The following is a 16,608-nucleotide window of genomic DNA, read 5'->3' as shown; positions in this document are numbered from 1 at the left end:
CAGCATAGCTAGGCGAGCAATCTGATTGGATGCTGAGAGTATTAAATTCTTTTGGCAATGCTATGACCACAAAAGTTGCATGTGTTATTAACTCATTCAATCCCAAAGACGTATTTATGTTTCTTAATTGCCCATACATTCAATTCCGGATACTTGTTTATAGCTTTGTGATTTATTTTTATCTTTGAATTTTTCACATAAGGGGTGTCTGAAAATGGCTGGTACTAATTGAATGAATTACTAAATTGATCAACTACACATTAATCAGTACCTAAAATAATCAATTACTTTAGTGCTCACTCCATAAAAAGATTACCTTTGTACCCAGTTATGTCTTTGATTATTTTACTAAAGTGATGAATTATTTTATGCGATTAAGTACTGAAGTAATCAACTACTTTTTATGTTAATCAATAGATTACTTTAATACTTTAGTATCTGAAGTACTTTATTAGTATTTATTGCCTAAAATAATCCATTACTTTAGTCATTAATTATGAAATTGTTTACTTTAGACACAAAAGGTATTAATTGATTACATTACTGATGAAATTCATTTAGGTACTAAATTAATGTTTTCAATACTAAGGTAATCAATTAGTACTCAAGTACCAACATGTGTTGTTTACTATAAAACAGGATGTCAAACTCATTTTTATTGTGGGCCACATTGTAGTCATAGTTTCTGTCAAGGGGCCGAAATGATTGTAAAGTCAAATAAATATTCGAGTTGGTCGCACTCTTAGCTAGTTTTGAAATCAAAGATATCGGGAACAAAAAATTGTTTTTTTTTTCCCCCCGAAAAACTTTTTCAAAGTTAAAGACAACTTGCAAGTTTGCAATTTTACCTAGAAACTTGAACTCAAATCAGCACTTCGCGGCCCACGCGAAATGACGTGGCGGGCCGGATCTGGCCCCCGGGCCTTGAGTTTGACACCTGTGCGAACTTATTTCTTAAACACCCATTTATAGATCATCCTTTAGCTAAGCCTTTGGAGAAAAAAGAAAAATATCTGTAAGTACCAGGTATTGAATGTCTGGACTCTTAAAGAGAAAGAAAGAAAAAAAACCAAGTAAAAATCCGTCTTTGAGATTGAACAAGTTGACTAGCATTGTTGTGCAGTAAACATCATAGAGTATGGTAGGTATCAAGCCATCCCTTATCATATAATTGGAACAGCACTGCTGGGCATAATACGGAGGTAAGGATTCCCGCCCCTGGATGTCCCTCCCCCACATTTGACAAGCCACCCTCTCCCCCCTTTTATTCAAAAGCTTAAAGCCCCACCTTCTTAAGCGTCCCCCCTCCCCGAGCTCGGGCCTGAGCATAATTTGATTCAGAGGGAGTGCTGCTTAAATGGGGCGTTTCCTCCGCTTTCCTGTCAATTACAATTGTCTGATTTCATTCAAGCTAGTGCGGGGAGTAGGGATGTTGGGGGATGGGGGCGGGGGGAGTTTTGCAGTGGCTCGGGGCCCCAGTGTCCATAGTGAAGGGGCAGCTGCTGGATGTCCCTTACAGTAGCCGGGAAGGGGGTCAGCGGCGAGGCCTATTTGGATCAGTCACGTAAACCCTGTTTGAATTTCACAGTTGGTGTGTGCGTGTAAGGAGGGGAGGAAGGGGAGGGGATCACGCCACACCTCGTGCGAGAAGACCTTTTTTTTTTTCGAACGCGGTAGGGAGCTGGGTGCAAAAGATGGCTCGGCCTTCAATTCTCTTCTCCGGTCCGCACCTGGACCATCCCGTTTGCCTAATTATCAAAAGAGCGCCTGCCAGGCCTCCTGTTCCAGCGCACGCTCTCCACGATCCGAGGGAGGGTCTGCGGGCAGCCCAGAGAAGGGGGCCATGGGGTGGGTGGGGGTACAGGGGGGAAGCCAGACAAGATATCACACCTGCTCCAGTCAGACGCCCGATACAAAAAAATCTCGTCCTATTTGCATGAGGTTTGCTCACACGTCTAGCGGCGAATACAATAGTAACGATCAAATTCTGATTCCCGATTTGAAGGGATTTTCTTATTGGGGGCGGGGGGGGTGGACAAATAAAATCAGGCCTTTAAGCTACGAGGGGAAGGCGAGCCACGCGGAATCAATTGCCGCCCCAAATGAGATTTGCACATTTTGGGAGCTACTACTTTGAACAACGGCACTGATAAAATGGCGACTCAATAACGTAAACCCCCACCTTCTCAAAAAACACAGGATCAACACTATAACTACGGAAGAGGTGCTTTGACCGAACCCCATTCACATTTTCTATTGTCAAAGCATAATAAAAGGATTCATTTAGCCTCCAAAAGTGTGATTGACAACCCTCTTTTAGACCCGAGATGATTGTATGGTGCGGTGTGAATTGAATCATCCTCCTTCCATATCCACCCACTTCATGATAACATGAAAATACAAAATTAAAAACAAATTGGAATAATAATAAAATGTTCACATTATGTCAGCCTTCACTGTGATTCTGCGTTAAGGAATAACAGCAGCAGTCCCATCATTAAGAAAAAAAATCAAAAGAGAAAAGAAAAAATCAAAACCTGAAAAGGTACTATACTTCTCTTATAAACAAAACTTTTATAAAATATATATGCATATATATGTATATAAAAGAAAAACTGAAAAATATTTCTTATACTTTTTAGTAAAGCAAGCAGTGCCTTCTAAAATAGCTGCTTGATTTGTTTACATTTTTGTTTTTATCTGAAAAATGAAAAATGTATCGCAATCATAGGAATAAGAATAATAACAACCGTAATAAGAGCAACTAATTAGCCAACCGATAAAACGAGAGACGGGAAAAAAAAAAAAAAAAGAACGGACGGGCTAAAAAGGGACGCGGTTCCTTAGGAGAATATTCGGATGGCCTGCGAGACCTGCGTGTGGCACACGGGACACTCGGGGTGGTTGAGCTCACAGATTCGGATGGCGCATTCCATGCAGAAGAGGTTGTGGCCGCAGGGCACCAGGGCGGCCGTCACCTTGCTCTCAAAGCAGGTCATGCAGTCCCGCACGGCCGGCGGCGAGTCCGGCACGGGGAGCCGCCCGGGGAAGCCGCCCTCCCCGGCAGAGGTGGGCTCGCTGTGGGCGCGGCGAGCCTGCGCGTGGGGCGACCCGGACGCCAAGCCGCCCACGGACGAGTTGGCGGGCGGATCGGGGAGCCCCGGCGAGAGTCTGGTGAGGGGCAGCGGGAGCCCTCCGAAGCTCTTGGATCGCTGCTGGGCGTAGAACGCCATCTGCTTGGGGTAGTCGGGGTCGCCCCAACTCTGGGTGCCCTCGGAACCGAAAAAGGAGCAGGGTTTCTCCCCGGAGCCGGAGAAGTTGCCCTTATTGTAGATCCCGGCTCCCTCGCCGCTCACTCCTCCCCCGAGGGCGTCGGAGAAGTTCTGCCGGTAGCTGCTGGTGAGGGGTTTCCGCTGGCCCCCCTGGAGGCCCCACACTTGCTGGAGTCGACTCTCCAGGCCGCCGCCGCCGCTGCCGCTGCTCCCGGCCGGACTGCCGCCGCCGTTGGGGCCCATGCAGTCGTTTTCGTTGTTGTGGTCGTGCAGGCCCCCCGTCCGGAAGGCGATGTGCGCCTCGATCTCCTCCCGGGCGCGCTCGGCGTTGCCGGGCGAGCCCGTGATCTCGAAGACGGGGTCCCGGTCCCGGCTGGGGGTGACGATGTAGGTGCAGGTCTGCTGCTGGATGCGCTTGATGGTGGAGCCTTTGGGGCCTACCACCAGGCCCACCACTCGGTACGGCACCCTCACCTGGATGGTGGTCTGGCCCGGGAGCGGGGTGGGCGGGGAGCCGCTGAAGGACACGCCCAGTTTGTTGCGGGACGCCCTGAGCATGGAGAAGTGCTCGGCGGCCGAGATGATCTCGCGGCGGGCCAGGGCCACGTCCTCCTTGCGGCCCGTGATCAGGAATACGGGCTCCTCGCCTCGCACGGGGGTCTTGATGTAGGTGTTGGTCTTGGCCCGCAAGGCTTTTATCTTGCAACCTGCGGAGACACCATCAAACGCGTTCAAAACTGCTTGCGGATGTTCTCGTGTATCCGGATCGTTTCTCTCGGGGTAGCCAATCAATCCGGACTTAGAAGATGTTTCGCCTCCTTTTTGTGCTTTTGGGGCTGAGCGGTTTTATTGCGTGCTCCGTAAATTGCTGCACTGTGTGTGGTAAAGAAGCACTTGCTTGGAGGTCTACAATTAATTTTTCAACTATGCTAATCTCACCCGAGGAAACGTCATTAACCGGGAGTGATCATCTATGGCGTGAAACATTTTTGACTTTTGCAAACAGATGCTACGTTTTTAGCATTTAGCCTGCAAAATACGTTCGGCCACATTAGCAAGAATGTATTTGAAAATGCATTCGAATGTGTTTGAGAATACATTCAAATGTGTTTGAGAATTCAATCGGGCATATTTACAAGTCTGTTCGGAGACATTTGCAAATAGGTTTGAATTTATTTGCAAGTACATTTGAACGTTTTTGCAAGTACGTTTGGACAAGCGAGCGTACTTGTGAATTATGTTCGAACATACTTAGAATAGTTCTTTATTGTCACTCTAACTGTGTATAACCACATTTAAATGTGTCGGTCGGAGCTATAATAAAAAGACAAAATTCATAGTAATAAAATGTAATGAACAAAAACACTCATTCATACATTCTGCTTATCATCATAGCAAGATTCTGTGGTGTTACTGTACAGCTATGATATGTTAATGATCGTTCTTTATGGGATTGAGGGATGTTATTGCCGTTGGATAGAAACTATTCTTAAATCTACTTGTTCTCCATATAATTGTCCTGCATCGTCTGCCTGATTGCAGCAAATGTGTAGAGTAAAACAATAGTTAGTCATTTTTAAATATGATTTTTAATTTATTGTGGATTTTTACCTATTATGGGGTAGTCTAGAATGTACGTATCACCCTGCGATGAACAGTACCGTCACACTAAAGTTAGTAGGTTCCAGGTTACGATAAATATATATATGAAAAATAAAAACACTGTTAACTGATAACAAAAAAGGCAACTTTATGATTATAAAGAAGTACGCTGTTTATTTCTGCACTTCCTTAAGTGCTGATGTGGTGGGCTGGGGGAACCACCGCAGATCTATTTGCAGAAGCACATTTATCCTTCCGAGTTTTGACCTCTCCTTGAACTTGGGACCGGGCCACTTGCAGCTTGTTTTTTTGGCCCAATTGTTGCTTTATGTTTGCTCCTTTTTTTTTTTTCCTTCCTTTTTTCGGGGGGGTAATCACACCTATTTAGTAAAGCTGTGGTGAGGCCGGCCGGATGTTTTTATGCATGCACTCAGCTGGCCATTGAGAAACAGAGAGAGCCAGCGCCCAGGTTATTGACCAGTCGCTCAGGCCTTTCTTAAAGGGACCTGCGCACGGATCGGCACCTCTTTTCATACTCCTAGAAGAAAAGAGACGCTTTGGGGGGGTTGTCCCCCCCCCCCATTTGAACCGACGTCTGCAAACACCCGTGAAGGCAGCCCAGCCGGTTGCGCTGGTGGTTTAACGAGGCTAATAGATGCGGCGGTGTCGCAGAGGATCAGGGAGCAACACATTCCTGCGCGCCGCCTTTTAATCAGTACAAATGAGTGTCCCAATTAGACAATTACAGGGGCAGAGATTAATCAAACACACAACAAGAATTTACAGTCGCCCGAGATGCTTCATTGGGAACGGTGGGACCATCCCAAACCGTGCAACTGGGAGGAAGCCGGGCTCATTTTTCTGACATGAGAAACACCAAAACCAAAAACGCCCGATGCGTTCGTTGAAAACAGCAAACTCGTAAAAATGACGGTTGAAAAATGCTGGAGAATTTTCTTAGGAGTTGCAGGAATGGTTTGAGGTAAATGACATTCCCGACTTTGAAGGCTGTCACTTAATAGGGAACTAAATAAACATAAAGTGATTTGATAACAAATACTGTAGCAAAGTTGTTAAAAAAAAAAAAAAAGAATGCTGTAATATGCATGCCAGACCCCTGGATGGGCATGTAAATAAATGCATGCATCAGCGTAAATTTTTTAAGTAAAAATGAAAAACGTATGTTCCATTATCTCTTTGGCTTCGTAAATCAATAAGATGATTTAAATTTTTCACCTTAAAACAAAACGTCGTAATGGGTAATGCACATGTTCAGCCACTAGTTGGCAGTGTAAAGAAAAACTTGCATCAGTTCTGCCCTTATTGTCTCATTTTTTACAATATTTAGCTATGTCTTTAGCTATTTAAAAAATATATATATTTCTAAATATGATTCTGACAGCCATAGCACACAAGATGTTAGCATATGGCGTTGCATTTGTGCAACTCTGCTTACTTCTCAAATTGTATGACGCCAAAGAGCGCCATATGCCAACGTCTTGTGTGAAGTCGCAGTTGGAATCATTTTTAGGAATGCTTTCTTCTAAAAATCTTTTTGGTTCCACAAAAGGAGGATAATTTCAAGAAGTACAGTAGCTCAAGAAGCTGATAATAACCATTAGCATGATTATTTTGGTTTGTTATAGGGGAAAAAAATGGTAAAATGTTTTTTGTGTGCTAGCAGTTGGGTGAATGCAAATATGGAGTAGAGTTCTCTTGAGGAGTTTTTGTTACTTTTATTTGGACAGGAATGTGAAAATACGTAGTGTTACGTACACCAACTAGGAGTTCTTTTGAATAATTTTTTGATGTATGGCAGCTCAAAGGGAATAAAAATAGTTGGCATAGGCATTTTGAAATGGTCAAATGTTATTGTGTCAATTGAAATATTAATTAATCACATTGTGCAATTCTATGCTGTGACCAGCAGAGGCACTGTTGAGTCACAGCTAGTTTACTATATGAAGAAGAATACAAAGTCAGTTAGGGGGACTAGAGCTTAGTTCAAGGTCAGTTCACCAAAATGTGTACAAAGCCTCAAATCATATTGTACAAAACATTAGAAATTCAACTTTCAACCACGCATGCTGAATGCTTTGGGGGGGAAAAAAAACTACACCTAAGTAACATTTTAGGTCACAGTAATTCAAGCAATTAGTCCATCGCAACATTTGTTCATGGCATGTGTCCCTCTATTGTTTTTCACTTTTTGGGCCACTGTAGTTCATAAGTCATTTTGCTGAATTTTTTTAAAATTCAAACCACATCCACAAACAAATGAGTACATGACCAAAATTCACACTTTTTTAATCCCACCTTTTGGACAACAGTATCAAAGTGTAAAAGGGGTGTGAAAAAGGTGCAAGGCATTTTTTTAGGAATATTATTTACTCTTTTGCACCGCCGTACTTCAAAGATTTAGTCAAAAGCTGTCCTCGTGAAACACATTCAGTGCCGATGACGTATTTTTAAGTCTTTTCCGAATCCAAACATTTCTTCCCAGATATGTAGTTACATTTTTAAGTTTGTTGGTGTTGTAAGGTAAGATCATTCAATGCCATGGACATATTTTTAAGCCTTTTAAGGATGCAGGAATCAATTCTCAGATATGCATCGATTTTTCAAATTTGTGCATGTGGTAGGGTATACAGTTGATTAAATTCGCTAGCATTGATTAATTTCAGTTTGTTTGTTATTTTTCATTGTCCTAATATTAAAGTTGCACATTTCAATGCTTTCAATTAATCACATTGATCCTCCCTACTTATGACTGCAAATTCAAAAATTACAAACCTTGTACGATTCAGAAAATGACCAAAATATTCCTGTAAAATAGCAATGACATGTCATGTGATGAGAATCTGAACTTTATCGAGTGCAATATGGGAAAAGGGTGAGGTTGGTGTGCTCCGTTGGCAAACTGGCCTCTATTGTCCAAATGTGTCAGTGGGCCACAAAAACAAACCTCCCAAAACATCAGAATCCGGTGGAAGCCCGCATACCTGCTTTCTCTACACTAGCATCCCTCACCCCAGACCACCCCCCAACCTTCACCCACTCAGCCAGCCGCCCTCCCTCCATCCATCTATCCCTCCCCACCGCCTTGCTCACAACAGCACGTTGCCTTTTGAACAGTCTGGCGCGTCCCAGACGACAAAGGAAGCCAACGCTCCAGTGACATTGATGGCGTTGGATTGGCAAATTGTGCGCCGGTTTTACCACCCGAGTGCTTAGACGAAAAGAATTACATCAAATTATCGTATATTGAGGAGAAAAAAAGGGGAGGGGGGCTCCTGGGTGATGATGGAACTTGTGAGGCAGGAAAAGTGGGAGGCTGATGCCTCATGGAAAAGGAGGAATAAGGGGAGGGGGGTTCCAAAAAAAAAAAAAAACAGCACCACCACTCCCTTTTCTTTGTTAAAGGTAACATTGGAACAAAACAAAACAAAAAGTTTGCGAGAAAAGCATGCTTCTTTTTGATGCATTTTTTTTTCGGGGTGGGGGGGTGGTTTACCTTGCCTGCCCACAATCTCGGCCACATGCTCGGAGCTGGGCACCGGGACGCATTCGGTGATGTTGCAGCCGCGTCCTTTGGGCTCCCCGGACGAGCTCTCGTACAGGGCGCACAACTTGCTCTTGCCTTGGAGGATCGACGCGTCCCCTCCGCCCCCGATTCCGCCGATCCCCCCGATTCCTCCTCCTCCACTATTGTGGTGGTTGTTGTTGTTGTTGTTGCTCCGGTCTTGCACTCCGCTCGTCGGAGCTCCTCCGCCGCCGCCGATAACAACACTACCTCCGCCACCTCCTCCACCTCCACCTCCTCCGCCGCCGTCCTCGCCCTCGCCGAGCCCCAGGAGCGACAGCTGGCCGAGCGCGACCCTCAGGGCGCGGGAGTCGTCCTCGTCGTCGTCGGGGGGCCCCAGCAGACCCGCCTCGCCCCCGAAGCCGGAGCCGGCCAGATCGGCGCCGTAGCCGCCGTTTTTCTCCATGATCCCTGCGAGCACCAGCAGGCTCGGCATGGCTAAACAAAAGAGTGGCGCGAGACAAAGACGACGGGAAAGAGACTGGAGAGAGAAACAGCCTCCTCGCAGCCGCCTCCTTCCACCGGCCCCCCCTCCTCTTTTTCTGCGCTAGTCCCGCCCATGGACCGACCCACCAGCCGACCCCCCCCCCCCCCCCTCCCCTTCTTCCTCCCCCCTCTTTCCTCGCCTGCTGGACCCCTCGCTACTACTTCCAGTACGCTCGCCGAGGAGCTCCGGGGGCGGCCGGGACGCGCCGGGAGAACGAGGCCGGCGTCTGCGCGCTCTTCCCGGGCTCCACTTGCCGGTGGATGGCTGGAAGGGGGAGGAGGCGGGAGGGGGCGGAGGGGGAGGGGGGGGGGGACGCTCCACCCAGTCTGGCTCCTCCAAGCCGCTCCCCGCCTCTCCTCATCCTCATGCTTCAAAAGAACCGTGTACTGTATTACTAGTATACGGATAATCAGCATTTTGTTCTCTAAAATAAGAGAACAAAGGTGCCGGGTACATGTTGGGACTATTTTTTTGGTCATTAATAATAGCAACATTTAATAAGAAAGAATTGGGACTGTACGTGCAAAAACCATGTGTTATCATTTGGAACCCCCCCTACTTAAATCCCCCTTATTTGGGGACTTTTTCAAATGGAAATATAAACATATAATTAGTGAGGATGAAAGGGGGTGTGTACACCCCAAACATAACCATGCAGTGTTTTTTTTTCTTTTATAAAATACTAGATAAGAACCGCAATCGGCTTCGTTGCTCATGTGAAAGAATGACGTCAACTTTAGCCCCCTCTCAAATTGATCATTTTTCAAAAATGAATAGTAATAATTAGTGAGGATATATGGTGGGTTTATTGAGGAGATGGGGAGGGGGTGTACGCCCACCTCGTGTAGCCACGCTTTGCGGCACCACGTTGTCGTCTCCGCATGAGGATGTTATGTATAGACTAGAGGGTGTCTGGCACGGAGGGGGTGGGGGGGGGGGGGGGGGGGTGAGGATGGGGGTGGGCGGCGTCTGTATATATATTTATATAATATATACGAGGGGGAAGGGAGTTGGCAGACTGCAGACCCTATGTAGGAGGCGGGGGCGAGTAGGGGGGTCGTATACGGCCATCCGTACATCCAGTTCCCAAAAAGAAAAAAAAAAGCGCTTTGCAGCAGCAGCAGAAGCAGCAGCCGCGCCGGTGAACAAAAGAAGCGCACCCGTTGCTCCAGACTCCCCAACAAGATGTCCTCGCACACAAGCCACGCCTGACGGCATGTTAGTGGGAGCACACAAAAGACACCCCCCCAACCAACTCCCTTACACAAGCACACACAAAAGACTTTGCACGTCCAGTTTTTTTTTCCCCCCCAAAAGTAACTGCACATGTGCTTTTTTTTGGTCCCTCGCCTTTTTTTGTATTCCTCAAAGTCAAGGTTGGCCATGTGTGTGCACAAGGATGTGAATGACAAGGCAAACTCTGCATGAGGAATATGACACTCACAAGCCCTGCTACCACCCTCTCTCCTCCTCCTCTTCCTCCTCCTCCTTCTCTTCCCTAAAATGTTTTCCATCTCCACGCGCTTAAAAAAAGGTTTTCCTCTTAGCGCAGGATGCTGTTAAAATGTAATAATAAAATGAAAAATGATGAACAATTCTCCAGGGCAGAAATGTGCGATGATTCGTTACCATGTTGAGAGAAAATCTCGGCAGGAGAGTTTTTTTTGTTTTGTTTGTTTTTACACGGTCATTAATTTTCACTTGGTAATTCTCTTGTGGCATTTAAAGTATTTTGCCACGCGCTGATTGATTTGAACTTTTGCAGTCAAAACAAGCTTTCATTTGACCCATGCTTTAACGACTGAAAAAAAATGTAAAATTGGGGTAGTCATTTAAATTTCAAAGGAAAATAACTTGGGAAAAATTCAGAACAGGCATCACAAATAATATGGTCTCATTTAAAAAAAAAAAATATATATATATATATATATATATATATATATATATACGTATAAAAATTAAGAAAATGTTAAAAAAAAGTCTTTTTGCAGGCTTGGTGATGACAAGATCAAAAATCTTCACAGTACAGTAATATGTTCTATGTAATCTGAAATATTGTAAGCGGCAAAAGCTACATGTTTTTGGGGCTGCCATTTTGGCACTTTCTGTAAGTTAAAAATGACCTCACAGTAGCTCAAGTGCCAACAAACCACAGCTGAGCTTGCTAAGGTCAAATGACCAAACTCAGAAAACAGGTAAATAAAAAAATGTTACAACAATGACTTTTTACTCTCGTGTGGTAAAAATAATGAATTGATTAAAAAAACATCCTTTTTTAACCCTTTCCAGCCAAGGGCGGAGCTACATGGTAAACTCTCAGGTCCGACTTCCAGAAAAAAAAAATGATGTAAGTAGTTTTCTGCCATCTTTTCTGTCATTTTCACATTTGTGGCATCTTTTTAGGATTATTCTTACGACATGTTTACATTTAAAATATTATAAAAAAAAATTTTCATTAAACTCCGACAATGCACGCCACCCCTGAGGTGTTGTGACACTGACGAAACCCGTCCAAAAAATTTTGTCTCTTTTCCTGTTTAGGGCCACCGTACTTACAGCAAAATTGAATGGAAAACAGGTTAGAAAGGTTTAGCTTGTAGCGAGCTGAGACGTAAACAATGTCAAACGGGGACTGGAAATAAATGGCGGCCAATCTCAGATTGGAAGCTCATGTTTCTCCGAGATTCCATTGTGGCGAGAAAAAGAAAATGTGAATGTGAATGTAAATATAGAGCAGGTGTTTAATCACAGTCTAGAGGGGGCAGGTGGGTGGAGCCAATCAGGGAACGGCTTCTCTTGGAAGGAGTGTGTGTGTGTTGGTGTAAGGCCGGGATTAAAAGCTCCCCCTTATAACCCTCCACCCCACCAAAGGGAGGGGAAAAAAAAAACAGCAAGCAGGCAAAGGCCACGATGGCGTGATACGTGCGGTCGTGGTCACAGAGGGGGAGGGAATCCCACCCTTCTGCCCCCAATCCTCAAACTGTGGAATTGGACAGGGAGCGAGCGGTGTGTCGTTTGTCCGAGAGGTCGCGTGACTCCATTAGAATGAAAAGGGGAGTCTATTGGGACAGACCCAATCAATATGGAGATCCATGATCAAGTTTCTGCCTTGACTATAACCACTGTTTTTAATAGTAACCTTTTTTTTATTACAAGTGGTACTTACAAGTATAGCGACGGAAAGATGTTGGATTAGGTTTTCCCTCATATTAACGTTCATCTCAAATTCCATTTTCTAGTACACTTTGTGCTCACCAGTAAGACATTCAGCACATTAGTAAAGCAAGTGGGAAACGCTCGTAGTTTTCCCCACTTCTGTGTAATTTCTGCAGACAACTATAACAGCTTTGTAATACTAGTAACATTACAGCCTCTATTTTCATAACAGGCGTTAGTCCTGCCCAGCATATGGCATATCTCAAATGAGTGCAGGGAGGTCTGCGCCGATGTGGGAGTTGTCATAACCAAATTCAATCTGACGTTTTTCATGTTCTTTAACTGCTTTAACATGGTGACCCCGCTTGTTCATGTGCCCCTCCCATAGCTGTGCAATGCGGTGCCATGAATTGTATTAAAAAAAAAAAAAGATACAATCATTCAGATGGTCAAGTTCTAGAGCTCGTATTTAGGAATGAAATACAAGTACGGTATGTCACACGCCTTTAGAAGTGGTCTGAGTGGGCTCAAGCTTTTGATCGACTTTCTGCCGCCACCAAATTGTCACTCTGCCAGGCGCAGCTCCAGATTCGCTATATCCAAAAAGAGAGTGCTCCAATACCACTTGTAAGCTACAGGAGGCTACTAGTTGGGTTTCGTAACAGTTGCAGCTCATTTTCTTCCTGAAAATATCATACTATACTCAATCAGCTCATTAAAATGTTCTACCTATTTGCCAACATTTGTCCCACTAGCATACTCATAAGCAACTACAATGTGAAACATGCTCCCTGGTTTAGGACAAGCAGCAATACTAGCACATCAAAAGTGAAATTAGTGATGGAAAAACGTTATGACGATAGAGTCTCTTAGTGAGCCCCAGTTGTTGTACGAGTACGTACGTCTATCTATATCAAGCAAAGGGAATAAATGCTCAAAGGCTTTTGTGTGTGTGAGTTACAGGATACTTGTGAAAGTACAAGTGAGGTCATGTTACTGATTGGGACCATCTGGCCGTCAGAGTGGTCCCCACTGTCCTTTCCTCCCCCCTCTCTGATGATGAAAGGCATCTTTGGGTTACTGTGCCTCCCCACATTTGCAAACACACACACACACACACACGCGAGGCTTTTCTTTGTCCGCTATTGAAGACTATCACGTCCATCCACGCAGAACAGTAGTTTGAATGTCCGGCAGCAGATGTCCCTTTTTCTTTTCGGAATTTTCTTGTAAAATGATGCATGCCGCACAAAGGGACTCACCAGGCCAGCGGCACGTGCTCAACAGGCCGATGATGTCATGTCAGACTCCCTGCAATAAAAAACTCAAGGTTGCTGATAGTAAAGACAGGCTGGGTGTTTGCAACATTTTTGTCAGTTCCCCTCATGCAGATGTTTATTTGCTGGATGGTGATGAAATGCAGTTACGCTAAGTACCCCGGACCGATTGGTTGTGGTGGGTGGGTGGGGGCTGGTGGGGGGGGGGGGGGGGGGGGGGGGGGGGGGTCATGAGGTAGACGCTCATGGGACTCTTGGTTAAGTACGACCACAAAATAACATGTAAATGAAATATCAAATCATTCTCACTTTGGGTTATTATTGTTTTTACTATTATTATTATAATTATTATATTTTGTTGTTGATTTTTAACAAAAATACAGTAAATTGTTGTTCATTATTTTTAAATTAATTTCACAACAATGAGTTTAAGTAAAATTAAATAAATCATGCTTATTTTTTCCTCTCAGTTGACCTTTGGTGACCTTATAATTCACGTTCATATTCAAATCATTTTGTGTAGTGATGATAAGTATCATCATTATCATCATTTTTATCCAACATTCTTTATTTAATTTTACACGAAAAAAAGAATGAAAATCAAATCATTTATGGTTATTTTTCTCTAAGGTGATCTTTGCTGACTTTATCATTCACTTTCATATTCAAATCATGCTCATGTTGTATTATGATGGTGATACCGATTATTATTATCATTATCATTATCATTATTTTTATTATTATTATTGGCATTATTTTTATAATAATATAATAATAGTCATGTGTGATTTTTTTTATTTTGTTTTATTATTTTTCTTATAATAATCATTATTTTATCATAATTTTTATTAAATTGTATTATTTTTTGGTAATAATATTTATTTTGTATTATATTTTTATGTTCTTATTTCTATTATTATAATAAAAAACTGCAAATAATTTTCCCAATATTTTCAATTTAATACCACACACAAATAAATATATAAATCAATAATTTATACGTACAGTATTTCTTTTCTAATATGACCTTTTGGGACCTTATCATTCACATTTATAAAAACTTCAAAATCAGTTGAAATGACATAATATCAGGAAAAATCCATCCATTTTCTATAGCCGCTTGTCCTTAATAGGGTTGCTGGCGTGCTGGTGCTTATTTCAGCTGACTTCAGGTAGTAGGCGGGGGGCACCCTAAATTGGTTGCCAACTAATTGCAGGGCACTGAGGGACCAACAAAAATTCACGCACCCAATCACACCTAAGGAGAATTCAGTATGTCCAATATTCCCTGCCATGCATGTTTTTAGAGTGTGGGAGGAAGCCGGAGTTCCCGGAGAGAACCCACGCGGGCTCGGGGAGAGCATGCAAACTCCACACAGGAAGGCCAGAGCAAGCTGGAATTAAACTCGGGTCCCTCGACTGTGAGGCAGACGCGCTAAGAACTCTTCCACCGAGCCAATAAGTATGAGTATGTTTTTATAAATTGACAAAAGCACAGGAACAACATAGACAACACACCATTGAAAAACCTATGATTCAATATAATTCAATATATTCCGTCAACATCATTTTTTTTCTTCTAAGTTACACAGTATGTGTGAGAATCAAGTTGCTATAAATAGACAAGATGTTATACTTTATTGCTTTGAACGCCACTTTCATAATACACATTTTTTTATCCATATACGTACAGTATACTGAACTGAAATTATAACTCAACATTACAAACCATGACAACTTAAGAGTCCATTTTAATATGATTATGCATAAAAGACTATAGAAATAAATACAAGAAAACGATTCATACTTCAAATGAACACAAGGAAAAAGCCCCCCACAATAAAAACATGTTGTTTACCCACATGAGCTGGTATCACACTGGAGCTGATGTTGCTGTCATGTGGGAATATGAGTCAGCGTGGATGACTTCATTGCTTATTGCGGCTATTAGGTCACTGCCACCCTGACAACCCCGCCACCACACACACCCTCCCTCCCTCCCTCCCTCACCCAGCACCTCCCCCCCACCCAATCCTCTCCCATCCTTCCATTGCCTCCAATCAAAATGAAGATGATGAAGAAGACTCCTCACATCAATTCATGCTTCCTGGATGCTGATGATCTCATGCGGATGACATCACTGACAACCTGGTAGGGAACACGCACGCATGCTTGCACACACACACACACACACACACACACAAACACTCACACTGTAATATATTTGGATGTGATGTCGTAATTAAATACAGTGTTGATGTCCTCACGGAAGTGACAGAGTACAAACAATGTGTTTCTGTGAGTATGTTTGTTCATTACAAAGATTAAACATAAAAATAAAAAAAAATCTAGAACAATTGATAATGTCTGCTATCTTAAATCTAGTGCTAAGTAGCGTGTAAGTTCTGGTGCTATAAAAATTTACGAAACAGTTGTAACAGAAATGGTGCAGCAACACATGTAGACAAATGATGCAACAGTATTGTCATAATACTTTTATGCTCTGGGATTGATGACTATCAATAGTGTCTTATTGATGAACTGAGCATAGTTGAGCTGTAGGAAACTCTACTGAGCTTTATTTATCAAGCTTTTAAAAACAGCTGCTGTTGCATACATGTCATAACAAACACAGTGAAAACAGTCAGATAATAACACAAATTAAAACAAAGAAAACAATGTCTCTCATTTGATGCAGTGTGACAAAAATGTTTTATTTGATTTAAATGTTGTTTTTTTATCCAGCACATACTTGGAGTACTATTTTTCCTTTTCTGGAGGGGGCAGGAATGGATTACTGGCATTTACAATGGGAACATCGAATTTGAGGGTTTTGGTTTGTTTTCTTCCTTCTAAGTTGTGAGCATTGTCACAATTATTCCAAGGCACCGCTGTACAGAATGTCCCACAGACTTACAGTAAAAATAATACAGCTCATTAAAAAACATACCGTTCTAAAATACTTTAAAATGAAGATTTAATATCTTTAAATACATTTAATACCTACATATTGCGGACTGACCAACCCACAGTCCTTTCACCCCAATATTTATGTTTTCTTTTTAAAGTTCCTATTTCGTTTGTTTTTTGGTGGCGCAAACCCAAATTTTAATAGAAAATGCACATTGCAAATGTATCAAACTTTTTGTGGTTTTTACATTATGTATAACGTTCTGTAGAACGCCTTGTTATAGTTGCAGCTGTCAATATTGTGTCAATAAAGTTGAAAGA

The 16,608-nt window shown here is 43.1% G+C and overlaps 1 protein-coding gene across 1 annotated transcript; it reads right to left on the bottom strand.

The window, feature by feature from the left end:
* Positions 1–1,303: 1,303 nt before the first annotated feature.
* mex3a (mex-3 RNA binding family member A) lies at positions 1,304–9,020 on the bottom strand. Its single transcript, XM_088409374.1, has 2 exons — positions 8,389–9,020; positions 1,304–3,979 (listed from the first exon to the last, which is right to left on the bottom strand). The coding sequence occupies exons 1-2, from the start codon at positions 8,891–8,893 to the stop codon at positions 2,844–2,846; spliced, it is 1,641 nt and encodes a 546-aa protein (XP_088265500.1). The 5' UTR covers positions 8,894–9,020; the 3' UTR covers positions 1,304–2,843.
* Between the last annotated feature and the right edge of the window lie 7,588 nt (positions 9,021–16,608).

Source organism: Hippichthys cyanospilos, chromosome 3 (genome assembly GCF_059441005.1).
Source record: "Hippichthys cyanospilos isolate Australia breed blue-spotted pipefish chromosome 3, RoL_Hcya_1.0, whole genome shotgun sequence".
Taxonomy (NCBI): domain Eukaryota; kingdom Metazoa; phylum Chordata; class Actinopteri; order Syngnathiformes; family Syngnathidae; genus Hippichthys; species Hippichthys cyanospilos.
The sequence above is the reverse complement of the archived record's forward strand: the minus strand, read 5'-3'. Positions and strand labels throughout refer to the sequence as shown.